Source organism: Podarcis pityusensis (assembly GCF_964106645.2).
Source record: "Podarcis pityusensis genome assembly, chromosome: 5".
In the NCBI taxonomy this organism is placed as follows: Eukaryota; Metazoa; Chordata; class Lepidosauria; order Squamata; family Lacertidae; genus Podarcis; species Podarcis pityusensis.
The window spans coordinates 45579054-45606677 of NC_138032.1; the positions used below are offsets into that span (position 1 = coordinate 45579054).

General features: G+C 39.6%; 1 protein-coding gene and 1 long non-coding RNA gene across 2 annotated transcripts in view; one reads left to right on the forward strand and one right to left on the reverse strand.

The window, feature by feature from the left end:
- The window catches only part of LOC308477426, a 314602-nt gene that overhangs the window by 108805 nt on the left and 178173 nt on the right, over window positions 1-27624 (reverse strand). The gene's annotated exons all lie outside the window — the stretch shown is intronic.
- Window positions 4967-27624, forward strand: part of CFAP58 (cilia and flagella associated protein 58) — an 80359-nt gene continuing 57701 nt past the window's right edge. The window contains exons 1-8 of the mRNA XM_081006345.1: window positions 4967-5116; window positions 9277-9558; window positions 15756-15904; window positions 17742-17898; window positions 19189-19383; window positions 22118-22255; window positions 23908-24067; window positions 26671-26753. Coding sequence (XP_080862471.1) covers window positions 5108-5116; window positions 9277-9558; window positions 15756-15904; window positions 17742-17898; window positions 19189-19383; window positions 22118-22255; window positions 23908-24067; window positions 26671-26753 — 1173 coding nt within the window. The 5' untranslated portion in view covers window positions 4967-5107. The remainder of the gene's footprint in view (window positions 5117-9276; window positions 9559-15755; window positions 15905-17741; window positions 17899-19188; window positions 19384-22117; window positions 22256-23907; window positions 24068-26670; window positions 26754-27624) is intronic.

Sequence of the window (27624 nt, forward strand, 5' to 3'; positions counted from 1 at the left end):
CCCCAGGGCCAAATTTAGATGAAGAGAGGCTCTAGGTTACTCCACTTGTGAGGCCCCTCCTTCTCCTCCTCCTCCTCCCCCACCCCACCCTTACAACTAGAAAAAAATGGAAGAGTGTTGTACACAAAATTGAGTGAAGCCAAGGATGATGACGGGTATTTAAAATTCTGCAATTCACAATTTCTCCTTTAAAGGGCAGGCCGCAGGTGGCTAGTGTAAGGTGTAAGTGAGTGTTTGCATGCTTGCCCTTCATGGTTAAATTTAACCTTCATGGTTTCCAGTGGGGACAATGGGGATGGGCAGGCCGCAGGCAATTTACATATCTTTTCCATGTGAGTTTGTGATGTCTTACCTCCCATGACACCGCAGACAACCTTAAAATTGTTAATAAACCTATAGTTATCAACAGCTGTGTGTAGCCTGATAGTAATAGTTAAGATTGTTAAGATTCAGCTGACAACACACAACATGATCAGATCACAAGGTGAATATAATTGAAATGGAAAAGGAGCAGAAAAAAGCTTTGGAATGAGTTTACTCTTTAAAAAAATAGAATTTAGGCAAAAACTAAGCATCTCCACTGTAAGATTATGGTTGTATAGTGCCATCTAGTGCTTTTCTTCATTATAACAATGCATAAGCAAATGTTCTTTCCTGGGTAACCTGTCTTCCAACAGAGTTTATAGGTGAGGAGACAGTAGAGAGGTTTCATTGTATATGTATTAGAAATGGCCCCTGAAGCCCCTGAACAGTTTTCTGCTTCAATGCCACTGCAATCCAACTGAGGCATTAAACTTTTGCCTTAACGCTATGATTACAAAACTAGTAAAACACATATATCCACCAAGTAATCACATAAACTGGTCTGAACTTTGTTGGCCATATCTGTGCTGTAAAATATTGCTAATATTTTTGATCGCTTACTTTGCATTGTTTATAACACATTGACATTGCATCATCAGCTATTTCTCTCTTTTTAAAAATTGCTTTTCTGTTTAATCATATAATCAATGCATACTGTGTTACAGTCAGGCACAAGGTAATAAGAAAAAAATAACTTAAATATAACACATGTGCATATTAGTAATAATCTTAACATAACTTATTCATCTACTCTTATATGCCTTGACATCATCAGCTATTTCTCAAGAAGCCACAGCCTGCATAGATCATTTGCTTTATGCCAGGTCACGTATCTTGGAATACTTCATGTTTGCAGAACTTCATATGCTTACAAACCTTGCTGGCACAAAGGAGAACATTCAGACACATATATGCACGCTGTGGTTTGTTGAGAAAGAGCAGAAGATACAGGGTCGAAAGCCATTGTCGTTTTTTACAATCCTTCTCAGTGGCTGTATCATTTCACACAGAGATAATTAATAGCACAGTAATATTATAGGAACAAAAGTAAGCCTTAATAATCTGCCTGCATGCTTGTTGCAGTGCCTTAGTCTGAAGAGGGAATCTTATTCTCTTTGGACTGGTGCAATTTAATTTTAATGCAATAATAGAAGTGCCTACACTGATTCTCAGATATTTTCAGTTCTGGCTGAATGCTGGTTGCAATGCAGATAAGCCCTGTCACCAATATCAAATCGGCAGAGGCGGTTATGTTTATTTAAGTCAGAAGATGCAGATACATCTATCCAAGAGACAATATTGACAAACATCTGCAAAGAAGGAGAGGACAGAAGAAGAGAGGGCAAAGCAAGAAAATAGGAAGAAATGGTTCTGATTAACAGACTAATCTGTTGAGCCATATGGATTTTAATGAAATTCACTTCAGTGGGTTCAGTTTCACTGTGACTGGAATGGAAGGGAGGCAAACCGTTCAGTGAAAGTGAGAGATTCTGAGATATATAAAAATAAACATAAATTAAGATTCTGGTTATGCAGCTAATGTGTACGCAATAATCACTGGGTATGCAGCCATTTAATAAATGTTAATTATAGCTTGATCCACAGTTATCCAGTTATACTTGGCTGCTTGTGTTTAAGCGGAGTTAAACTGAATTGAATTTGTTCCAGCACTGAGCTCTGGCAGAACCAGGTTCTCTGTTTACTCACTCAAATTAAGTCCTGCCCCCCACCATTTATTCCAGTAGTTTCCATCACACCTTCACAATCAGCCTTTCCTGCCTGGAATAATCTTCCCTGCAGCAGAGAAATCTCTTTCCATGCTCATCCAATCTTTCCCTTGCTCCAATGCTTAATTTGAGCCAGGGTTAAGAAACAATGCCTCTGAAGACATGAAGTGTACATTTTTTATTGCACATAAGAGCCAAGGCCAGCCCAAGACATTTAGCTGCCGGAGGCAGAACAACAAATAGGGCCCTGCAACCAAGGCAGAGTGCATAGTCCTCAAGGCTGGTGAAGTTTTTTGGCACCCAAGACAAGAAAATCCCACCAGTGCTCCTCCCTGGCAGAAAATATAGCAATAATATATAACTAAGAATTTGCAACCACTCTTCCTAGTGATAGGGCACAGAGCAATTGCAATCAGTCCTTGTGCCTGTGGGATAATAGAGAAGGCCTCTAGAGGACACCGTTTTCTGGCACAGCTGACTTTTGGGTCCTTATTTTTTTTAGAATTAAGCACGGAGGACTCCCCCAAAGAATTCCCCCAAATAAATGTTAATGTGATGCAATAGCACAGTCACATAACATAACTTTGTCCATGTTCCATTCCTCCATATACTCCATGTTGGAAGTCTGTTCAACGCAGCTTGCAGAGGGGTTTTGCATGGATTAACACAGAAGAGTTAGGGTCATCCAGATTCTCATATTATTCATGTAACTTTAACCTCTTGATCCGACCTCTCTCTCTCTTTGTTGTTAGACTGATATTCTCAGGTTGCATCTTGTTTTACAACTTCCTCCTCCTCACACTTCTCTCTTGAACCTTAAGATGTGAAGTCATCTTTAACTATTCTCTGGGAGAACAAAGAAGCAAGCAAGGCTGCCTCAATCTTCTCTAGACCAGTTAGAGCTAGACAATGTGCCATCCAAGTTATGCACTTCCTACAATAAAGAACTTTATTTTTCTTACCCATAAGCATCTCTGCAACAAATAAGCCTCCTCTTTAACAACCATTCACTCGCCAAACACTGCTCACTCAGCAACCAAAAGGGTTTCAGTAGGTGACTGATCCAGCTAATCCCAATATTCCAGTTATTTTTTATTTATTAGAGATGACAACCCTGGTTTTCTGGTAGTTATCCTTAGTAAATCACTGTCCCTTTTTTGCTTTGGGGCAGGCTTTTTTCTTTTTATTAGCAACCATACACATGGAATTGTTTTTCTTCAAGTTTCAGCTTTTCCCCTCAGCCCGCCCTAGGAATTAAATGTCAGGAGTTCTATTTGGGCATTTACTTCCCTTAACTGAGGGAGAATGAGGGTATGCTGGCAAACTCTACACCTTGCAGTATGTCACATTTCTCATCTTTACAGCCCTCCATGCATTGAATTTTGATCTCCATGATCTTTTGAAGTGGGGAGGGAGACTTCCATACATGCGGATGCTTTCTACAGAATTTAGAGTTCTAGTTATGTGTTGTGAATAGGTTTTACGGTAGTGGATGCATCTAATCACAGTGCACACGCATGTAAATGAACACATAAGGTGCTGAGGAGTACACAGCCTGCCATTTCACAGGCTTGCCTAATTTGAAATGTTGGCAACATACTGCAGGAGGCAGTATATTATAGCATAGAAGAACATTCAGCAATGCAAAATTGAGTGTTGGTGTCCCAGCTAGTGACGACTGGAGTTAGAATATGGGTGTTCCAACTATGCCAGAATGTTCCTATTGCTGCCAACTGAAATGTTGTTCCCTTTGCTATCAATCATTATGGACTGATTTGTTTGCACAGAGGTTAGACAATGACAGCTATTTATTCAGCATTCATTCTGATTCTGTTTGTGGGGAGGTTAGATGATGAGTCAAGCAAGTGTTATCCTGCACTTTCCAGTGCATTTTCCTGTCACTTTCCTTATAATAAAAAGTTTGATTTTGTGGGGAAGCAGGCTAGTTGTGCAAGACCTCTCAATCAATTAATTACCGAATTAATTGATGTACTCCCATCAGAAAATAGTGACAGTCTGGAGGTGGAGGTGCCTGCTGTATAAAAGCAGCTTGATAGTGTGGTCATCACCCAACAACTACATGTGTGAAACCACTATCCCAGATCAGAGACATTTACATCACTTCAGTCTTCACGAAACAGGATTTGTGGCTTGGAGCTTCCTTCCTCTCTCTGGCACTCTTCTAATTGAGAGGTTGGGCTGAATTGATGCTTTACACCCATGCTTTATATATAATCAGTGCTTTTTTTCTTTTAAAAAAGAAGTTTAGGGGTACTCTCATTTTCCTACCCATATTGAAATACTGCCCCTCAATGAACTTAGATTCACAAAATATTTAGGGGCATGTGTACCCCTGCGTCCCCCCAGAAAAAGCACTGTATATAATGCTTTACATTGCCACTGGTTTAAAAACCGTTTCCCTCTTCATTGTTTTAGCTTGGATTCACAGGTGTGTGTTGAGTTGGGCTGTGTTTTTGTAGAGTGCAGTTCTAGTTTTATTGTACAGAGGTGGGCTTAGTCCTGAACGGCAGCACGGAAATATTCGAGAGAAAAACGAGAATTGGCAGTCATGAGGGACTGAGCAGCTTATGGGACGAAAGAGAGAGCCCATAGTAGTCACTTGCTGGGAACTGGAAAACCCTGTTTCCCAGTGAGCTACTCAATGGGCAGCAGCAGCACTGAGCTGGATGTGTTGGACTAATAATGGTCTGATTCAGCAGAAGGCGCCTTCCTGGGGCCCTGCGGGTTCCGCCTGCTGCCTGCGCTACTCCAAGGCCCCTACAGACCCTCAGGGCCCTCTTCCCTCTTTGGGGCGCCCCCTTTCTCCTCAGCCCAGCCTTCCCGGCCGAACGTGGGGAGGGAGGGGGAGCGGTTGCTAGGAGACGAGAGCGGCGGCCCGTGTACACAGCGGCAACGCGGCAGCAAGGAGAAGGACAGGCCCTCTCGCCCGGCCTGTACGCGGGGTCCTCGCTCCCTTCTCACCTCGGGGCCTCTGCACTTCTCCACCCGCTGCAAAAATGGCAGAGGTGAGCCCCTTCCTCACGGTGCAGCCTCTTCCGTATTTCCCTCCTCCTCCGCCGCTCTAGGGCTCCCCCTCCCCTTCATTACCTTTCCTTAACAACACATTTCCCCCTATCCATCCATACCTAGGAATCGCCTCCTTTCTCCCCAAAAGGAAACAAGGGTTACTGGGAGCCCTCTCAGGTACTGTATTTCCACGTCCCACTTCTGCTGCTTCCACCCCCCCCCGCCCCAATACTATGGAAGAAGTAGAAGAATATCTTCTTTCATTTGCCAGTCGCAGTAACATACATGATAGCGTGATTTTCGCCAGTTTTCCTAGATCTAAACTTTGCACGCTTGTAGGTAGGCTCACGACAATGTCCTTTCTCACCTTATTTTATAAAGACATGGGGTGTCAAAAAAACCCCCTCATCCCATCCCCTTGAGTATGTACACACACCACACATTTCCTCGTCAGAACTCAAGGGTGTTCTCTCACTACCTTGCACCATTATTGTACGCAGAAGTAGCATGGTTTAAGAATGGTGAAAAAGTGGGATTATAATCTGAGTTAGTGATGGAGCCAGGTAGAACTTTGTTCTGAGTTAATTGATCCAGAATAGTTTACATGTCTGATCATAAACCTATTTTAAGCGTTTCGCTCTCCACACTTTCCCATGCCTTACCTCTTGCCCAGTTCTTCTTCGCTACCCATCATTGTGTCCTAGAATTCCTGTCAATGAATTTGTCTAATTTGTTTTACCCTTCTTTTCCCAGAATGACTCTCTTAACTTGTTTCTCCCACATCTGTATTCCATCCTGCCCTGTATTCTATCTCTGTCATCATTCTCCATTTCGTTTTCTATTCCTTTTACTATCCTTTCTTCTAATTATCACTTGCCGACATCTGACAGTGACTGGAGGAAAGTTTTTCTCCCTCCTCTCATAACACTAGAACACTAGAACATCCAGTGAAGCTGGATGTTGGGAAATTCAGGACACCAAAAGAAAGTACTTTATGCAGCACAGTTAAGCTATGGAGTTCCTTCCCCCAGGAGGCTGTGATGGCCACCGACTTGGATGGCTTTAAAAGAGGATTAGACCAATTCATGGAGGATAATGCTATCAGTGGCACTAGCTATAATGATTATGCCTTTCCTCCATGATCAGAGACACTAATGCTTCTGAATGCCAGTTGCTGGAAACCACAGGAAGAGGGTAGTGGTGCTCTTGCGCTCAGGTCCTTTCTTGCTGATTTCCCACAGACGTCTGTTTGGCCACCATGAGAACAGGATGCTGGACTAGATGGGCCAATTGGCCTGATCCAGCAGGGTTCTTCTTATGTTCAGTTTCCCTTTTCGTTCTCATAATGCCTTCTCTATGTATATTGGTGACTGTTCTTTAAAGCGTGTTCACTGCTTTCCTATCAACCATTTCCCCTGTGGGCTTGAGCAGACAACAATAACTCCAACAAACATTTGTAGCGCTGAACTTGAAATGGAGAGAAAAAACGTCAGGGGCACCAACTCTCTTTTGTACTGGTGGAACATGTGCTGATCCTATGGGTTGTCAGTTTAGTAAGAAATCAACATGTGGACTAATCTTTGTGTATTGTTGATGACCAAAAAATAAAATAAAAAATCCTGGAAAGCATTTAACACCACTAGCCATCCCAAGGTCCCCGCCTCTATTCCATTTTTGTCGGTCTGGATCTCTTTTCTATCTCTTGTTTGTAGTTCCCTACCTGCTCACTTTCTCTTCCCCTCCTTATATCTTTCTTTTGCCCCAGCCTGCTTTTACCCCTTCCCTCATCCCACTACCTTCCTTCTCTCTCTGTCTCATAACAACTTTGCTAAGGCACTTGGGATGGAGTGAGAACTCAAGTTTGTTGTCTATTACTGGTTGGTTGATCTCATGTTTTAAAGGATGCTTTATGCTATTTTAGTCATTATGCATATAAGATTATTTTAATGATTTGTCGATATTTTACTGTCAAAGCTTCCTCCCTGGGGACAGTTGGTAAAGGGTGGGATAGATAGACTCAAAATAAACAAATGACTCCTTTTTTGTTTCTCTTGTTTTGTATGTCTGTTATTATTTCAATCCTCCTTTCTTTCATCTCTCAAGTCTTTATTTTTCTCTCCCCCCCCTCACATTCTGCAAGGGTTTCTTTAAGAGAGGCCATTTTTTGTGTGTCTTCTAGTACAGTTGTCCTATGCACCTTGTAGCTAACAATCTTTTTGTCATTTCAGCTAGCCGTTGCCTTTTCCCTTAGTTTTGTCCTTTATTAATTGAAATGTTCCCAGCCTGTGTTTCTTGATACTCTGGGCAAACGGGGGGCAATAAACCAAGCTTTATAGGCTGAATAACTGAGTTTGGCATGAACTCAGACAGGGAGAATAAAACAGAGGCAGCCTCACTGCTCTCCTTAGCCCACAAAACATCTTTACTTCCGTTTGATTTCACACATATTTTTCTGTCAGCAAGTAGTTTATCATGAGTAGAGAATACTATTACATTTTAAGCATTGTGAATTGAAATAGTTTTATGGTGAGGTGCAATATTGTGTGCTATAGGCTCAGTGGCGGCATGGTGATACAATAGTGATATATTGGCTTCTATAGCTAAAATATATTAGTTGAAACAAATGGGATCCTGTTCTCCTCTCTCCACATCTTTCTCACTTCCTTCCAGTTGATCAGCATTCATGCCCACTGAGCATGCTCGGTTCTCATTGAACTGTTCTGGGGTTTCCCCCCTCCATTTTGGATTTTTCTTTGTGAGTTGGGATGGACACACTTGTGCACAGTTCTGGCTGGGTTAAAATATTGGATTTTTCTATTTTTGTAGGCAGTTATCACTTCTTAGAAATTCAATTGTTGAGGCTGTTTACAGTACAGTATTTTTACCTCTCAAATCAGTCAGCGTTATGTGGTCATTGAGTCCTCATTGGACTCCTTCAGGCTCCCTTACAGATGGGGTTTCCGGTGTGGGATTTGTGTGCACCACAGCTTCCTCAGAAACCTCCCCACTAGTTACCTGTCAAGCCCCTCTGCTTGTCTCTTTTTTTTTAAAGAAACGAGGGTTTGTGTGCTCTTTTGTTTAGGAGGGATTGTCTTTTTAGGGGTGTTTTAAAAAACTTTTTATTTTTTTGAGATGTGTATAGGTGTTTTGCTTTTTGCCCGTTTTCTTTCTTTGAAGAGTCTGAGAATCTTCAGTTTTTTCTTCTATGAAATGGGTATTATGTGGTGCCCACGACAGTTTCTTAAATTTCTAAGTATGGCCCTGAGCCCCAAAAGGTTGGGGATTCCTTATCTATTTATTAAAATGTGATGTTTAGTGATCTGTGTGATTTTATGTAAGAATAATTTAGGCTGCAGTATTATACTCACATGGAGGTAAATTGTATTAAACTCAATGGGGCTTACTTACTTTTGAATACAAATAGCAGTGTTTTTTATTTCAGACCAACTTAGTTATTGAAAATGTAAAAAACTCAAAGTGACTTACTTCTGAATAAACATGCATAGGATTATACTGCAAATCAGTTTCTTTTCTTCAGACCTGTGGTTTATCCAACTTAAATTCAATATCTTGTTTCTAATAGTTGTTTCAGAGGAAGTGTACAGAAATGTAGGACAAACATTGTCAAACAAATGGCTTCCAGGCTGTGGCATGTAAACCATGCACTGTAACCTGCCAGGTCCTAGATATACTCTCTAACTTCCTGGGACTACAAAGTATTGATAAGCCTAGCATTATTTTAAGGCCGAAATGGTGTTGATTCCCCCATCCCAAGTAACTGCTTAGTGAAGAATTGAAGAGCAGCATACTTTGAAGTGACATCTTCAAGGAATATATGATCATGAAAACAAAGACAGCAGTTGTGATATAAACACTGGAATCTTTAAAAGTTGTGTTTTATAATTGGATACTTTGTGTAATGGTAAGTCTTTATAGATGGGCTGAAGTCATGTTTAAAAGACTCTGCTTGCCTAAAGGATTGTGCATTTAAAATAGGATGGAATGTAAGCTTCATATGGTATGAGTTGCCATAATCACAGATGTTTTAATCAAAAGGAGGTACCTTGGAGCTATTATACCAATATCTTGGGATATGTCATTATCTTATCAAGATGCCTTTGGTGACTGACTGATAGATTCTCTCTTTCCTTTCATCCAGGAAAAATATGACAAACCTGCAATAGAAGAAAATATCTTTGAAGCGTTGGAAAAAGACTTCCAAGAAGTCATCAATGAGCTTACAGGAGATCAAAGCCTTGAGAAATTTCGCGTGGAATATGAGAAGCTCCACACGGTGCTAAGAAAGTCCTATGAGAATGAAAAGCGTCTCATGGCAAAATGCAGGGAGCTGAATGCAGAGATTGTGGTGAATTCGGCTAAAGTGGCTACTGCCCTGAAACTCTCACAGGATGACCAGACAACAATAGCATCTCTGAAAAGGGTAAAGGAAGCAAAACATGACAAATGCATAACTGAGGCCATAGGAGGTCTTGAACCTGTAAAATGTTAGCACTTTCATGATCCTTAGTGTGATGACTTGGTGTGAGTTACAGTTTGTAGTGGAAGTTGATGTCCCTTTACTGTTGATCTCAGCTCTTCTAATTCTGTTAATCATCTGTGGTGGAGAGGGAAGATCAGATTATGCAGAAAAACTCACGGCACCTATGCTAAATATTTAATAATACATATTTAAACCATACAGTCACATTCAGTTACATTGACTTTATTCTCATGTCACTTGAAACAGTTGTTAAACTAGAGTATAATGTAAATGTATGTGTGTAGTGTATGCATGCTGAAGTTGTGAGTCCTTGCTACTCCCCCTGTTCTTCTTCTGTAACATTCCTAGAAAAGTTTTTAATGAGGTCAGTGTTCATCATCAAACTGGCATTTTCGGAATGTAGGTCAAATGAACCCATGCAACGTTTGGCATGTGGTAAAGCTATTGTGTGATTGTTTCATCACATACATGCCTCTAGTTTTCAACAGAAGCCACATTTACAGTGTAACAGCAAAAGTGCTGAAAGTGAATTTAAAAGAATATGCAGGAAATGGACTACTGCGTATGTCAGACTGCTCAGAGCGACACAACCTACATTTACAATGTGCTAATTTTATAGTGTGAATTTGGTAAAAATATAATGTATTTATATATCTAATTTTAGGGGCTAGCATAAGATTAATTCTAGTTAGATCTAACAGGTTTTTGCAATCTTTTTGTTTTGTATCTTCAATCAGTCATACTTGAACTGCTTATTTTATTATCTTACCATATTAATACTTCTTTGTCCTTTTACCCTGATACAAAAAGGAACAACCTTGTGTTCCTCCATCTGAAATAAAACAAACAAACAAGAGGACACTTTCATAATGTTGTGTATAGTCATGCTCTAGCCAAAGTAAATGACAAAAACAAAAGCCCATTTGGGTATTAAGATGTCCTTCATCTGAGTGTACAGACTCCTTTGACTATGTCAATGAGAGCAGGAAGAGTATGGAGATGAGATGAGCAATTACATTATGCACCAAATTATCCAGTTGTGCCACTGTGGTCCTTTGGGAACTTTTGGGAATGTACAGTAAAGTTGCAGCTTAAGGCTAATTGATTGGACCATTTTTCACTTAGGCAGGTGAAATATGACACCTTTTACTTAGGCAGGTGACACTGATTTTAATGAAACTATTATGACAGTATTGTAAAAAATAACTGATATCATAGAACTGTAGAATCTATTTGATGGCTTGCTTTGGGGCTGCAGTGCTAAGAAAAAACATCAATGAAATTTTGTGGGGTTTTAATGGGATAAAGAGTGCCTGGCATGCTCTGGTCCATGGGGTCACGAAGAGTCGGACACGACTAAACGAATAAACAACAACAATGGGATAAGGAATATTCCTGTAAAATATTATTTTCCCCTTCATCTGCTTTGTTGAACAAATTTGTTCCTTAAACAAATGTAAATGTTACATGGATATTAAATACTATTTTAAAACATGGAATTGCACCAGGATTAATTTTATGGCACCAACATAAATGGGTGATTTCAGGACTAAAGCAGAGGAAAATCACACTGCCTGCTGTGAGCATGACAATTATCTTTTTTTTTTTTTTTTTTTAAAGCAATTTATTAGGTTTTACAATAAAAATAAACATAGTAAGCAATATAACATTGATCTTAACATATTTTCACATTTTCTTTGGACTTCCTCACATCTCCCGCTCCCACTTTCATCGTTATAACATTTTGTCAGCAATTTATCATCTTATTTAAGTTCTTATATCCCTTCTATATTTCATAATCTTATAATTCTCAGAGGGAGCTAAATTTCACAGTTTTACTTATTTTCTTAAAAACTTCTAAATTTAGTGGTGCTCAGTTATTTTGATCTAGCATCTTATTTAGCATTCACTCAAATTACAATACTTTTGTAAATAGTTCTTAAATTTCTTCCAATCCTCCTCAATCCTCTCTTCTCCCAGGTCACGGATTCTGCCGGTCATTTCAGCCAGTTCCATGTAGTCTATCAGTTGTATCTGCCATTCTTCCAGTGTGGGTAGATCTTGAGTTTTCCAATGTTTTGCGAGAAGTATCCTTGCTGCTGTTGTTGCATACATAAAAAATGTCTGGTCCTTCTTTGCCACCCCTTGGCCGACAATACCCAAAAGGAAAGCCTCTGGTTTCTTAGTGAAGGTATATTTGAATACCTTTTTCAGTTCATTATAAATCATTTCCCAGAACGCCTTCACTTTAGGGCAAGTCCACCAGAGGTGGAAGAACGTTCCCTCACACTCTTTGCATTTCCAACACTTATTATCAGACAGGTAGTAAATTTTGGCAAGTTTGACTGGGGTCATATACCATCTATAAATCATTTTCATTACATTTTCTTTCAGAGCGTTACATGCAGTAAATTTCAATCCATTACTCCACAACCTCTCCCAGTCCTCAAACATGATATTATGCCCAATGTCCTGTGCCCACCTTATCATAGCCGATTTAACCGTTTCGTCTTGTGTATTCCATTTCAACAGCAAGTTATACATCCTTGAAAGTACCTTAATCTTTGGTTCTAACAATTCTGTTTCTAATTTCGATTTCTCCACCTGGAACCCTAGTTTCTTATCATTTTTAAAAACTTCTTTAATCTGAGCGTAATGTAACCAATCTCGCACTTTGTCTTTCATTTTCTCTAAACTCTGCAATTTCCAATTGTCTCCATCCTTTTCTAGTATTTCCCAATATTTTGGCCATTTAGCCTCCATATTGGGTCTTTTTCGGGCCTTGGCTTCCAAAGGTGAAAGCCACCTTGGTGTTTTATTTTCCAGCAAGTCTTTATATTTTGTCCAGACATTAAACAATGATTTTCTGACAATATGGTTCTTAAAGGCCTTGTTTGCTTTAACCTTGTCATACCATAAATATGCATGCCATCCAAAAGCATTGTTAAACCCTTCCAAATCTAACACATCAGTGTCCTCAAGAAGTAGCCAGTCTTTTAGCCAGCAGAACGCTGCGGCTTCATAATACAACTTTAAGTCTGGCAGGGCAAAGCCCCCTCTTTGTTTTGCATCGGTTAATATCTTAAACTTAATTCTGGGCTTTTTGCCCTGCCAGACAAACTTAGAAATGTCTCTCTGCCACTTCTGAAAGCACTCCGTTTTATCCAAAACCTGAAGTGTTTGAAATAAAAACAACATCCTTGGCAATACATTCATCTTGATAGCAGCAATTCGGCCTAACAAAGAAAGTTTCAATTTTGACCAACTATCTAAGTCTCTCTTAATTTCTGTCCAGCATTTTTCATAATTGTCCTTAAATAGACTTAGATTTTTTGCTGTTATGTTTACCCCTAGGTATTTTACTTTTTTAACCACATTAAGTTCCGTCTCATTCTGAAACCGTTCTGACTCTGTATCAGTCAAATTTTTCCCCAAAACCTTAGTTTTCTGTTTATTTAGTTTAAATCCAGCCACCCGACCAAAGTCATTAATCAGTTGTAATACTCTTTTCGTACTGGGCTCTGGCTTCTGCAAGGTCAAAACCAGGTCATCTGCAAAAGCTTTTAATTTATATTGTTTCTGACCGACCTGAATTCCTTCCACCAACCGATCCCCTCTAATCATGTTCAATAGCACTTCCAGAACCGAAATAAATAACAAAGGGGAAATAGGGCAACCTTGTCGTGTCCCTTTTTCAATTTTAAACTCTTCTGTAACCACATTATTAACTATCAGTTTAGCTTTCTGTTCTGAATATATCGCCTCAATCCCATTCTCAAAACCCCGTCCCACTCCCATCTCTCTTAAATTTCCCATCATAAATTTCCAGGAGATATTGTCAAAGGCCTTCTCCGCGTCTATAAAAATTAAAACTGCTTTTGTATTTATGTCTGTTTGCAAAAGTTCCAAAATGTCAATAATGTTCCTTGTATTAGCAAACAGATGTCTTCCTGGGAGAAAGCCGGCCTGGTCCTTATGAATTACTTCATTTAAAACTTTTTTAAATCTATTTGCCAAAATGTCTGCAAATATTTTGTAATCCACATTTAAAAGAGAGATGGGACGGTAGTTCTTAAGTTGTGTCTTTTCAGCTTCCGACTTTGGTATTAATGTGATGAACGCTTCCTTCCACGACTCCGGTGCCCTCTTCCCCTCCATAATTTCATTGCTGACCTCCATCAAAGGTTGTATCAAATAGTCTTTTAATGTCTTATAGTACTTGGAGGTCAGCCCATCTGGTCCTGGAGATTTGCCAAGTTGCATGTTCTGGATGGCTTGTTCGATCTCCTGTTGTGTTATTTTAGAATTCAGGATTGTCCTATTTTCTTGTGACAATTTAGATAGTCCGTTTTTTGCCAAAAATTGTTTAATCTCAATATCATCTTGCGGCCCTTGGGTGTATAATTTTTTGAAATATCTCTGGAAACACTTTCTAATGTCCACTGGATTCTGGATGTTTTTTCCATCAACCTCTAAGTTCGTAACAGTATTTAATCTTTGTCTTCTCTTCAACTGCCAAGCTAGCAGTTTTCCACATTTATTCGCCGACTCAAACGTTTTTTGTTTCATTAATTTAACCTTCCATTCAATTTCCTGATTTATCAATTTAGAGTATTGCGTTTGATAAAGTTTGATTTCTCTCAGAGTTGGCTGTGACTTCGGATTCACTCTTAATTTCTTCTCTAATTCTTTTATTTTATCCAAGATCTTATCTTTTTTCTCATTTTGTGTTCTTTTCTTTACTGCATTCTGTTGTATCAAGAATCCCCTCATTATCACCCCACTGCAGGGCTGTTATTTGCATTTTAAAGAAATGAATATTAAATATAAAGCTGCATTTAAAACCAAATCTAGATTGGCCCTTAGATTCTAAACACAAAAATAGTTCGTCTGAGGCTAATTCTTCTGTTCTTAAACATATTGTTAGTTACGTGTATAATGCTTTATTGAACTGGACAGTAAGCTTCATATTATCACTTCAAAATCAAACAATATTTACATAATAATGAGATGTGGTATGAGAGCATAGAACATAGAAGAAATATGGTAGATGAAAACACATTTCAAAAGCTTTATGAGAATCCTTTAGAGTGCTTGCCTTTTTACTCAAATTATCCTTCTGAGCTGTCCCAAAAAAGAAGAGAAGAAGCTAAGATGTGGTAGCAAGCAGCTTTCCTGACCCAAGAGCCACAGATATTAAGGGGATGACCTTCTTACTACCTGGACTCTCTCCATACTTTTATGATTTGATGGACTAGTATATGATGGTTAACAAAGAAAGGGAAAAAATCCCTGGCTATGTGCTGGAAATAATATCCCAAACAGTAGATTTTAAGTTCTATGACAAAACACATGGCTTCAGGTCATGGTTGAGTACCCTTCCTTTGACCCCCATTGTTTACAGGCTAGCTTAACCATAACTTGCTTTGCATTTTACTCATTCTCCCAAATATTCATATCACGTTTACTCATTTATGAGATCAGCAAAAAATATTAAAAATATTAGCTAGCTTTCCCCTGAATTTCTTGTTTGAATCAAATAGAATCATAGAATCTTAAGAGTTGGAAGCTACCATAAGGGTCATCTAGTTCAACCCCCTGCAATACAGGAATCTCAGCTAAAGCATCCATGACAGATGGCCATCTAGCCTCTGCTGAAAAACCTCCAAGGAAGGAGAGCCCCCCACCTCTAGTGGGAGTCTGTTGCACTGCTGAACAGCTCTTACTGTCAGAAAGTTTCCCCCCGAATGTTTAGTTGTCATCTCATTCTGGACTTTTTAAGAGAAAAGCTGGATTTTAAAATTATGATTATAGAAATGTTGGGCAAAATATGGATAAACTTGGCCACGGATTCCAGTGGACTTTAAGCAAGATTCATGCTGATGAAAAAAAAAATAACTTTGAAAATACAATATAATTAGGTATAATGTTCCATATTAGTAAGTATGGATTGCTTAATTGAAAGTACTAATATTTACTGGCCAGACAGAATTGGCTAATAGAACAGAACACAGATGAAGACCAAAGGTTGAAAGAAGGCTGAAAATTTTTATTCATTAACCTGGAGGAAAATTAATTAGCTAATTGTTCATTTTTAATTAAATATATGAAACTGTTTTTTCTTAAACCATCCACAGGAGATCGAAAAGGCCTGGAAAATGGTGGATGCAGCTTATGAGAAGGAGCAGAAAGCAAAGGAAACCATCCTGTCTCTTAAAGAGGAAATCGTGAACTTGACTAAATTAGTGGAGCAAGGATCTGGATTATCATTGGGTCAGGAGCATAAGTGAGTTGCATCTGGAGAGGACTGGGAGAAATTGCCATTCATTGAGACTACATTTGATAAAGATAATGCAAATAATCTTGCAAAAACCTGCACGTATTATCTCTTAGGTGGGAAAATATATTTCATGTGTGAAAAGCTGTGTGTTTGCACCCTCAGAATAGCTTGATAAATTTTATTCAAAAGCCACAGCAGTCTATCCCCTAGCCAGGATGCCTTATGTGCCCCCTCCCAGCAAGCTTTTCTGCCACTGATTTTAGCAGTGGTAAAAATAAAAGAAGCATGGCACTGGGGTGGGCAGAAAGGTTTAAACTCCTTGGCCAAGTCCAGTTCCCTGATGAGAATGCAAATTGCCTCTTACTGGTCTTCAGATCAACCATATGATGAGTGGGGAGAGGGCAGTAATGGGGGGGGGGGGCTGTGTGCCCACACACATTTTCCCCAACACCTACCACTGGTATGTGGTCCCCAGAGTGTTTGCCAAAGGTGAATGTGGCCTTCAAACCCAGAAGCACTTGCCACCCCTGATCTAGGATTTATGTTCTGGGGAATGTTAGGCCATGGGGGCATCTTCAATCTCTGCATTGATTAGTACTTTGGCCACTTCATGAGAAGAGAAGACTCCCTGGAAAAGACCCTGATGCTGGGAAAGATGGAGGGCACAAGGAGAAGAGGACGACAGAGGACGAGATGGTTGGACAGTGTTCTCGAAGCTACAAACATGAGTCTGACCAAACTGCGGGAGGCAGTGGAAGACAGGAGTGCCTGGCGTGCTCTGGTCCATGGGGTCACGAAGAGTCGGACACGACTAAACGACTAAACAACAACAATCCTTGAAAACTGTTAAGAAATTGTTAGTGTGCAACAGTGTGATTGGTAGATGGGAAAGCAGTTGCCACAACCATTTGGTATTGGTATATTAGCTTTAACTTGTACTGTTAATCTTGTGATTTTAGGTTTGCTGCTGGGAGCACCTGTGTAACAGTAGCGTAGCAGTTGCCAACATACTTGGAGCATAAGTTCAAGCTGCCTTCCACATGGGTTTTCAGTTGGAACCCAGTGTCTTTCATTGTTACTCAGTGTGTCTAACTTTTACTGTTGATAATAACAATAATAAGCAGTCAGTGCACATGGCACCTTCCCTGTGGGTCCCTGCTTTGAGGAGCTTACAATCTAAATTTTAGCACTGCAGTATGTAGTTGTTTCATTTACTGTGCTACTGTAGTTGTACAGTTAATAGTTAATGCAGGGCACAGGAACTAGAGAACTTTGCCAAACGCTTCATGGAAAAGGTGGGAAAGTATACTGGTCAGCAGGGGAGAAAGGGAAGTCTTCTTTGTTGGTCAGAAGGTCTTTGGAGGGTCGACGGTGCTGAAGCCGGATGACCAGATATCCTGGGCAGATTATGTTCTTGTCTGTACATCGCTTGGATCCTGGACATTTATGTGTCATGTAATATCTCAGACTAGCTGAGAAAACATTCAAATCCAAAGGGAGACACCCAAAAAACAGCAAGGCAGGAGTAGAGGAGTGGGCATACAGTGAACATGCTGCAGAGCATGACAGTTTAGAGTTCTGATCATTAGGTTGGAAGGAACTAAGTTTGAATCATGAATTCAGCTGAAGAATAAAAACTACTGGGTCATGATTTTTGCTACTAAGTAGTAATAGGGTGTTTTTAGTAAATGTTCACAGACATGCAATTTAGTTGACAGGTTTTGTGAACTAATAGAAGGGGCGTTTCATGTAAAGCTGTTATATCTTTACACTATCATTTCCCACAAAGTACCTTTTGCGGAGAATACGGAGAAGTTGACTTAGATATTTTTTTCCTCCACAGCCTGCGGGAATTGCTAAAATTCAAGGAAGAAGTAACAAAGGAGCGAGACCAGCTTTTGTCAGAGGTTGTAAAGTTACGTGAAAATGTAACAAATATGTCAGATCAACAGCACGAAGCAGAAATGACAAAAACTGTGGCGGAACAAACCATTGCTGAGGTCTGTGTAAACCGTATTTGCTGTCACTTTTGTCTTTGTCTAGAAGGCTTTCAAAGCTTGCCAATTTGTCTCTATTAACTACCACCTGCTATTTTACTTCCTAAACCTTTTCCAGGTGGGTTGGTGAGAAGTCAACAGTGGCAGAGCATCATCAGTGCATTTAATCTCTTTCATTGATCTCTGACATATCTTTTTCAGAACAGTTTTCCTTCTGTAGGGGACTTAAATGTTTGCCAAATCTGCACCAACCGGAGCTGCTGCTTTATAAATACTGAGAAGACATGTTCCTACTCTGCTGAGTTTATAATATAGATTAGATTGAGGGGAGACATCAGGGGAGAGGGCAGAATGGAGGCAGGAATAGGTTTTTAACTTTAGGTAGAGTGGGAGGGGAACAGCCTGAGAACCAGGGTTCCTTCTTCTGCTGGTTCCATCCCTTTTGCTTGCATCCCATCTGGCATCCCATCTGAGTTTTGTGATCATTTCTTTCTTGTACTTGTAAAGCCCATATGGGTTTGTGGGGTAGATAGTGGGGTGTTCAGTGATCTCTAGACTTTCTTGCCCCTCACTCCTGAAACATTCCTTTCTCTGTTCATCAGATCACTTCTTTGTCTTCCCCGAAGTCTCCCTAAAACATATTTTGTTTCACAAAACCATTCCTTAACCAACTGTGCTTCACCCTCACCTCCATTCTTCATGTGAAGCATTGACTTTATCTCATTAGCCCTACTTTGGCTGGGGTTCTGATCAATTTTACTGTGTAGCGACATGGGTAGAACTGTGGACTAAACCACCTTGGGCTTATCTATCGTAAGGTCAGCAGTTTGAACCTGCGCGACAGGGTGAGCTCCCATTGCTTTGTCCCAGCTCCTGCCAACCTAGCAGTTCAAAAGCATACCAGCGCAAGTAGATAAATAGGTACTGCTGCGGCAGGAAGGTAAACGGCGTTTCTGTGCTCTCTGGCTTCTGTCACGGTGTCCCATTGCGCCATAAACAGTTTAGTTTTGCTGGCCACATAACCTGAAAAAAGCTGTCTGCAGACAAATGCTGGCTCCCTCGGCCTGAAAGCGGAGATGAGCGCCACACCCCATAGTCAAATTCAACTAGACTTAACTGTCCAGTAGTCCTTTACCTTTTACCTTTACCTTACTGTCCAGATGCTGTGTAAATTGTTTAAATAGCAAAAAGTAGAATGCCGAACTTATATGTGGGTAAAATATACACTTACTGATTCCCCTGATTAAAAGAAAAATAATTTTTTGCCATTTCCTCCTCTATTGCTGTTTGCAGCTTAATCAGGAAATCCAGTTGCGTCAGAATGAGGCTTCAAGGGAGGCCCGAAGAAAAGAAAAAATGGAGAGGGAACTAAAACAGCAGCAGATGGAATTAGACAGTAAATTGGCTGAAATGAAGGCAATGCAGCAGAATATGAATAGAAACAAGGAGGAACTCCTGAGAATTGAACAGCAGCTCAAGGAGCAAAAGGTAATGTAGAGTCTGACATTGAACTTCCTTAAAAACACACACACATAGACTCTTCAGATCAAGGTCAGATTTTCAGGAGAGAATGAAAACACTTGGGGAAACTAAACACTTTCTTTTTCTTGGTCATATATTGCTAATGTAGATTTTGACAAAAATCCCCCCTGCTCCCTCACTCGCACTGAAGTAATTTGAGAATGCCTTCTAAAGATTTGTGGCAAAATAGGACAATAAAGCCACATGCACAAAATTACATCCTGGTCCCTTGGGTTTGTTAAAAGTATCTCTGAGTGTGAGCCTTTAGTTACATGACATGAGATAAATGAATGCCTAACTGTGGGATCCTGTAACATGGGAAGCAAACATGGTTCCCTACTGTTGGACTCCATCTCCCAATCCAACAGCATCTGGACTGTACCCCCTGCCCCACTGTAAGATGACAGGGTACTTCCTGTTTCCTCTGAGGTCTGCCAAGGAATAAATATGAGAGCAGGAATCAGGAAGGATTCCAAAGATGGGACTCATGTCTGGTTTGTAAAATTATCCAGCAGCACATAACACAGTTTTACATATGTGAGTCTAGCAATACCCATTAAGAGCCTGTTGATAGTTCTTGAAATTATGGTCTTTCCTTTGTTGCTTTAAAAAAAAAAAGTTGCATTGAAAATGTGGCAGCTCTGGATAGCGACTAGTAGTTGCATTTATGTCTTATTAAATGGGCTACTAGCTTTCTACTGAATATTTCTATGAACTTGATTCAGATGTGTTTGAACCTTTTTAGTGGATACATTAAAATGAATATGCCATATTTTCTTGTATATAAATGAATTTTATCAGAAAACTCACCAGAATGTATTTAGTTTCTGTAGGTCTTCAAGAACTCACTTTGGAAATTTCAGTGTCTCAGGGTATATTCACACACAGTTGGTTTAAGCAGCATGGCATCTGTGGGGGAAAATCAGCTTATGCTGACTTATTATTTGACTTATTATTGTGTGAATGCTGCTTTTTTGTGCAAAGGGATACTCCACATTGCCACCTTTGTGGTGTTGGGCCAGAAGCGGATTTTGGCTGAGAAGAGCATGTGTATGACTGTCTCGGTGTGGACTGATGCAGCTTGAGTAGCAGAAGCTGATGTTTTTCTGCAGTTGCCTCAAACTAATAAAACATAAGAATGGACTTTCACTTCTGCCTAAAACAGTGTTCATGCTCTGATGCCATGGCTCACCAGACTGTCATTTCATACTAGTATATTTCTTAACATAGAATTGTTGCTCATTTCCCTCTGAAATATTGAAGCCTGCAGATAAATAGGGAAGCATGGCAATAATATTTTCCTGTCACTTGAGATGTGAGGTTAGCTGTCAGAATGCTGGTAAAGATCTTTAGACAGAAGTTGCTGTCAGAGTGCAAAGTATTCATTTTTAACAACCAAAATATCATTTCGTAGCATTTTTCTGGTCAGGCTTTAAAATGGTCTAGATTATTTTTTCACTTCATTTCCCCTGATGTTGCAAAGCCCTATGAGAAGCAATTTTAGTAAACAGTAAAAGAGGTTTGGTAATTGTAAAGCAGTTTCTTCCTGGAACAAAAGTCTTCCTGGAGTTGCTTGTGTCATGCAAATGTATAGTCCTTCCTGCCATTCCCTGAGTGTATTTGGGTAGACGTCTGTGACAGTTGTTCATTTAGATGAAGTTTTTAATAAAACCAAACACAGATTCAGTGTATATGCAGAACTGAAAGGAAAATTTTATTGTCTCTGTCAAATGCATTGGCCTTTTAAAATATTTTAAAATAGTGTGGTGATCCATTTACACATTATGAATGGTAATTGTGGGCCAGGCCTGGCATAGCTATTAGCAGCCACAGAATGGCGCCAAGTTTGCTTTACTAACATGCTTCTCTGCTCCCAGAATGTATTGTGTGTATTGATTTTAATCAGTCTGTCAGATAGTGATGTCTTGCTACCCTTTTCTGTCCATCCTACTGAGGTAACTGAATTTCACTGGAATATGCACTTCTATGGACTCAAGTAATTATGAGCATGTTGAACATATGAAGTTGCTTTATATAAAAATTTGGGGTCTATCTAGACTAGTATTGTGACAGGCACCCCTGAAGGTGCACTTTTCCATTGTCTCCCAAGACAGACGGACGCCAACCCATCTAGACCAATATTATGACAGGCAGTGGTGTATCATGGTCTTAGGGGCAGTCTTTACCAGCTTTACCAACTGCAATCCTTTGCCTTGAAATGCTTGAGATTGAGCCTGGGATCTTCTGTAGTGATACAATATGTAGTCTACCATCTCATAATAGTCCCTGCTTTTTATTAATGTAGCATATGTCTGCTAAGATTTATAATTTATTTTCATGATTGCTGATAAAAACCATTTGACTCTATTGCTCATTTGCAATGATTACAGGAAGTGTTGTACACTGCCAAATGTCAATAAGGCATCAAAATATTTATTGGCTACCTGTGAGGGAGGCTTACAAAGATCCTACAAAAAAGATTATACCCGCTGAGTTATTCATTAGAAGCTGCCACTCTCATTCCCAGTTTCTGAACAATTGTCATATTTCTCAAATAGGATACATTACTAATATGGTGGTAAATGGCATTTGATTAAAAAAAAAGTGAAGGGATTCTTTTCTCCTTAGAATCCTTGTAGAAGCTGAGGGTGGTACTAGTATATTATAAATACATTTATGGCTTTGTGCCACAATTCCACAGATTCTGAATGAAAGAGCCACAAAAGAACTTGAACAGTGTACGGCAAGAAATCTCAAGCTCCAGCAAGAAAATGAACAGCATACTTTGGCCATTGATCAACTCATGCAGGAGAACCAGCAGAAAACCACAGAGCTGAGAGTAAGTTCAGTATGACATCAGATACTATCCCAGTTTCAAAACTGCATTGTACAAAATGGCTGCTTGGTAGGTGTGTGACTACTAGATTATGTGTCTAGATGTTTGATTGCCATGAGGCTTCCTTTGAAACACAAATAGCAGCTATGGAAAGACAATTCTTATTGGGACAGAACATTCTCACCCCCAGTAAGAATTACATTACAAAACATGCACATGAATTGCACTGACATCCAGGATAGCCCAAACTTTGGAAGTGGTGACATCATAATCTGCTCATACAATTTATTTTCCGCAAAAACCTTATTCTTCCTATTACTGTCTCTTTTCTATTCCAATTTGTTCCCTGACCTTTTGTGTTTTTTATATTGTTTTTGTGGCATCTTAGAGATTCCTGCCTTTCCAAGATAGGTCAATCTCTCCTTGAGATGAAAGGCACTATATATACCTAAGATATTGCCATTGTTCATCTCTTTTGTCTAATCTCCAATCAAGAACACATCTGCAGTTACAACATGGTTTCTGTTAAAGAAAAGGACAGAAAACCAATAATTTATTGAGCTTTAGTAATGTACAACCTGTTCTTCTAAATAGAAGAAGTCATTTGCTGATGAAGTGTTTGCTTCCAAGGGGCCTGGTTGGTTAAAACAATGGAAGCAAGTTCTAGAAGCATATAAAAATATTTATCTGGTGTAGTAAAAGGATTCCATTTCAGAGTTTCAGGCTATCAAGATTATTTTCTGATCTATGTTCATGTTTATAAAAAAAAGTCATTATCAAAAGCTATTATTACAGCCGATGATCTTCCTTTGGATATGAACAAAGAAACGTTTGGTACCTAAAAAGCTAAAAAATTAATTGTGCCACAAATTTCATCAGATACATGGTAGACTCAAGCCTACAAAAGCTTCTGTTGCACAGTTCTATGAGTGTCAACTTAGAAGTAAGCCTTATGAGTTTAATGGGTCTTACTTCCAGGTGCATAGGATTACACCCTAAAATGCCATAGAACCTTGTTGTTGTTGGCATAAGTTACCAATATTCTAAACTCTTTTCAGGAGTGGGGCTACTGTTGGCTGATTAGCCAGAGCCCAGAAGAGGGAATATAATACTTTAAAATAGATGTTGGCTTGCACCACTCTTTTTGCCAGTGTAAGATCTACTGAGTTGCCAGGTCATGTGACTGAACTAAAAGGTTAAGAATCAGCATCTCTTGTTATCCTGTCCCACCCCACCCCTGCATACGTTTGAGTTCTGCAGGCTGAGTCCCAGCTGAGCCACAATCAGGGAGTTACAGCAGCTGAACTAGGACAGCCCAGGATCTTCCTAGTCCAAACGCACTCATCCTGGTGAATCTTGGGTTTGGAGTGCACTGTTAGTTCTTCTGTCCAGCTGTCATTAGGCAAGGGATGGCAAGCTGAGTACTTGGTACTAAAGCTCAAGAGTGCAGCGGAAGAAAAAGGATAGAGAGAAAAGAGGATGAAAAACAAAAGCTGTGCTCTGTAAAGCCTTCAGGGCTCTGAATATTTTCATTTATTGCAAATGACAATGGCTATTATAATTTTTTTTTACCCAACACATTGCAGTAGGAGCAAAAGTTGATATATACCTTACTAATTGTTGCCTCTCTATTCCTGTTCTTTTGTTTTCTGTAGGCGAGAGAAGATGAGGTGTCTCAGATGCGTCAAGAGATTTCAAAACTTTCTAAAGTGAGAGAGGTTATGCAGCGAAAGTTACGTGCTGTAGAAGAGCAAAAGACTCATGCTGAATTCGAAAGGGATACCCTTAAAAATCAGATAAATGGGCTGGAGAGAGGTAGGAGTCAAATTTAATGCAGTGATATGGAAATTTGGTTGGGCAAAACAATTTCCCCCCAATATATGTCTTAGCTATACTTCAAGTGTTACAGAAAAAGGCAAGCTCCTGAATTCCCATGATATGTCAACTGTGGGTTTATTATTGTTTAGTTGGTGGTGGCAGGTTGAGGGTATGACAATGCGCTTCAGCATATCTTAAAAATAAATAAATTCTTGTTTATTTTTGTAATGTTTGAAGGAAGTATGGGAAAGCAAACATGCATCTGTGAAATGTGGGCAGTTGCAGTTCCCCTTGCAAGTATTTTCCATACATTTTGTATCTCTGAGTCTTCTTTCCAACCATTTCAGAAAAGACCTGGTTGACATGCTTGGGAAATCTGCTATTAGCAGTTCCCTGCAGGTGCAGGAACTTGCAGTTTCCAGTAGAAAATAGCAGAATGCAGAATTCCAAGAATTTTGATGCAGCAGGGCTGAGAATTGTGCCTAGTTCTTGGTTAGGAATACAATGCAAGTTGTGGGAGCAGCTATGAATATGTAGTTATGCTTCCTGCCATAAGGCAGGAAGCCTCGAGTAAAATTTAAGATATTGACGGATGCCAAAGAAGGAGGTGAACTTGCCCTGCCAGACCCCTAAACTTTGTTGTGAACCATCTGCTTTTTGCTGGCTGAGAGAATGGTTGCTTCTTGAAAGCACTGAAGTGTTGGATAATGGCAGATGAAGTTGATGGACTATATGGAATTGGCGGAAATGACTGGCAAGATCCGAGACCAGGGAGAAGAGTCGGGGGAAGAAGACTGGAAAAAGTTTAAAGACTATTTATAGAAATATTGTAAAATTATTGAATGTTAGAAGAATGTTGGAATGAAGTTATATGGCTTTAGTAGAAATGTTATAAGGAATTAAGTATAAATAGATTAACAGAAAATTAAAGGAAAAAATAAGCCAAGAATGTGTTAAGATAATTATAGGATAGAAAACAGAGGAAGATGGAAAGGAATTGCTGAAACAATTAATAGAAGTGGAATACAAAAAGGGAGGTGAGAGGAGGTCGTTGGAAATAAGCTAATGAAAGATAAGATATTGAAAATGTTTGAGGTGTTTTTAAATTGTTTTTGTTTGTTTTTGTTTTGTTTTGTATGCAGTGTTTTTGTATTGTATTTGTATTGTTCTTTTTTTCTTTTTCTTTTTTGTTTGTTTGTAGTGTTGTGTTGAAACTGTTCGAAAAGTAATAAATATCATTTTTAAAAAAAATAAAAAATGAATATGTAGTTATGGTCCACTTCTCTTGCCAGGAATCCACCAGAGGTTTATCTCTTGTGTCCTGAGATGAAAGAAGTCAATGGAATATTAAATACTTCATTGTATAAAGGCGAAGTTGAATCTTCATTCTCTCAGTCTTAGAAACCAAATGAGCTTTTCCAAGAGATAAACAGAGTGAAAACAAGATAAAATCACAATATAAAAACACACAATACAGAATCAAAATAAAAAACAAAACCAACCCAATAACCCCCTAGTATTTGCCTAGTATTGTATCCTGTTGTGATACATGCTTTCATTATATAAATGAATAATTATTAAAGCAAACTTTTAATTCAGAAATAGTAATTTAAAAAATAAGAAATGGAAAGTGGGGGTTGTTGTGTATTAAATTCTTGCCATGGATTCACTTGATCTGATTAGACTTTCTTTGTGATCAAGAGTCTTCTACTTTGTATGGATTTTGAGTGTTGCCAGTGAATTAATGAATTAATATTTTTTCAGTTACCAGCTGTATGGATTAGTGTATTTCATCAGGGTTATCCTGTATTGCAAGGTTTTTAACCCCACACCCTACAGTAAGCCCAACAAAATCAGACCTCCCTGCAGCTGCAGTAAGCCCTGGAAAGAAACCTCCCACTGGCATGTTCATTTAGGAGACCTTATTGTTGGAACTACTCCTGGGCCTCCATACATCTTAATTTGGCAGAGACATACTTAGAGGTTGGTTAGGTTAGCACCTGCCAAGGCCACAGACTCGGGGGGGGGGGGAGGGTTGATGGACAACAATTGCAGCTTTCTCAGCACCTCAGCGGAACGATCCTGACATGGCATGGGCTGATGCAGCAACCCTGCAGAGCCCCCTCCCTAGTCTGCAGTGGTACTGTCTGTAAGGACGCTGCTGCTTGGTCCGCTGTCCTAGCACGGCAGCTGCTCCTGTCCCCCCCCCCCCCCCGCTCCCTCTGTTTGCCCTGAGAGCGGCCTTTCGGCTGATGTGGTAACAGTTGAGGCTTTTAATTCACCATAGCTGATTCACTTTCCCCTGTTTTCTCTCCTGCCTTGACCAATTTCCAGAGTGTGTGCCACTGCATGTTCACATCAGAGAGCAAGGGCCATTGACTTAAGCAGGGCTTACTTCTGAGTAAAGTGTGCACTGGGGCAAAACCTCCAAGTTAGTGCCTTTCTGCTGTCACCTTGTCAGAAGTAATGAATAATCATATTGACTTTTAGTTTTAAAGTAAAACTGCGTTTAAAAAATAACATCCCATAATGTTTTGTTTTGTTCAAGTTATGCAGTCTGACTCTGAACTCAAGGTTTATCAACTTTTCCTGTGTTTTAGAGTTGGAAGGTGCAAAAAAACAAGCTGAAATTGACAAAAAAGCTATAGATGAGCTGGTGAGAGAAAGGGACATATTGAACAAGGTGAGTGTGTACATCTGACTCTAGAAAATGCATCTCTCAGTCATTTGTACAAAACCAAATCCTAGTTGTGGTCATTAGTAGTCATTTGGTCAAGTATGAATATGCACACTGCTGCTGGAAAATGCTTCCCCTTTCTTGGGCCCATCAATCTTCTATGAAAGGGCTGCATTTTTGGTGGCAGGGGCTGGGAGAAATTCTTTTACTTTTGTGGGTGATGTGGCATACCATAATAGAAATGAGGTGGCAGAGAGTTTTAGTCTTTCTTTTACTGGAAAAAAAACTTTGCCGTTCCATCAGGTGACCTGATGGACAGCAGCAGCATCCTTCTCACTGAGAGTGGCCCAATGGGAAAAACACGGCAGGGGCATTATTGGTAAAACTAAAAATCAGTCTGACAGATATACATCTATTGATCATTAGCGATGACTGGATCAGCCTATTTCTGTTCCATTTCAGTTTTGCATGCACTCAGTCATACGTCTGTTTCCTTTTTGGTTTTGCGGATTGTGTTCTGATTCATGTAAGTCCAGGACTAGTTGGTTTGTGACATAATGCAGACTGAACAAATTTATCCTCCATCCCTATTGAAAAGAATTATTCTTGGATATAAATGTAACAAAGTGCTGCAGTTCTGTAGACAGTCTGTTTGGCGAAGTTTCACGGATGCTAGTTGTGCCCGGGATTGCAAACTTTGTCCACTATCTGTAGTAACATGCAAACTTTAAATGGAGTGTCTTGCATCTTGGGAACAAGCATTTTTAAAAAATGAAATACCAGGTGTTAAGAGTACCACCTTGTCATATTTATGTACTTTTCTGGCAATGAGAGTCAAACTATGTTACATAGTCTCTCCACATTTCTTCTTTCATCA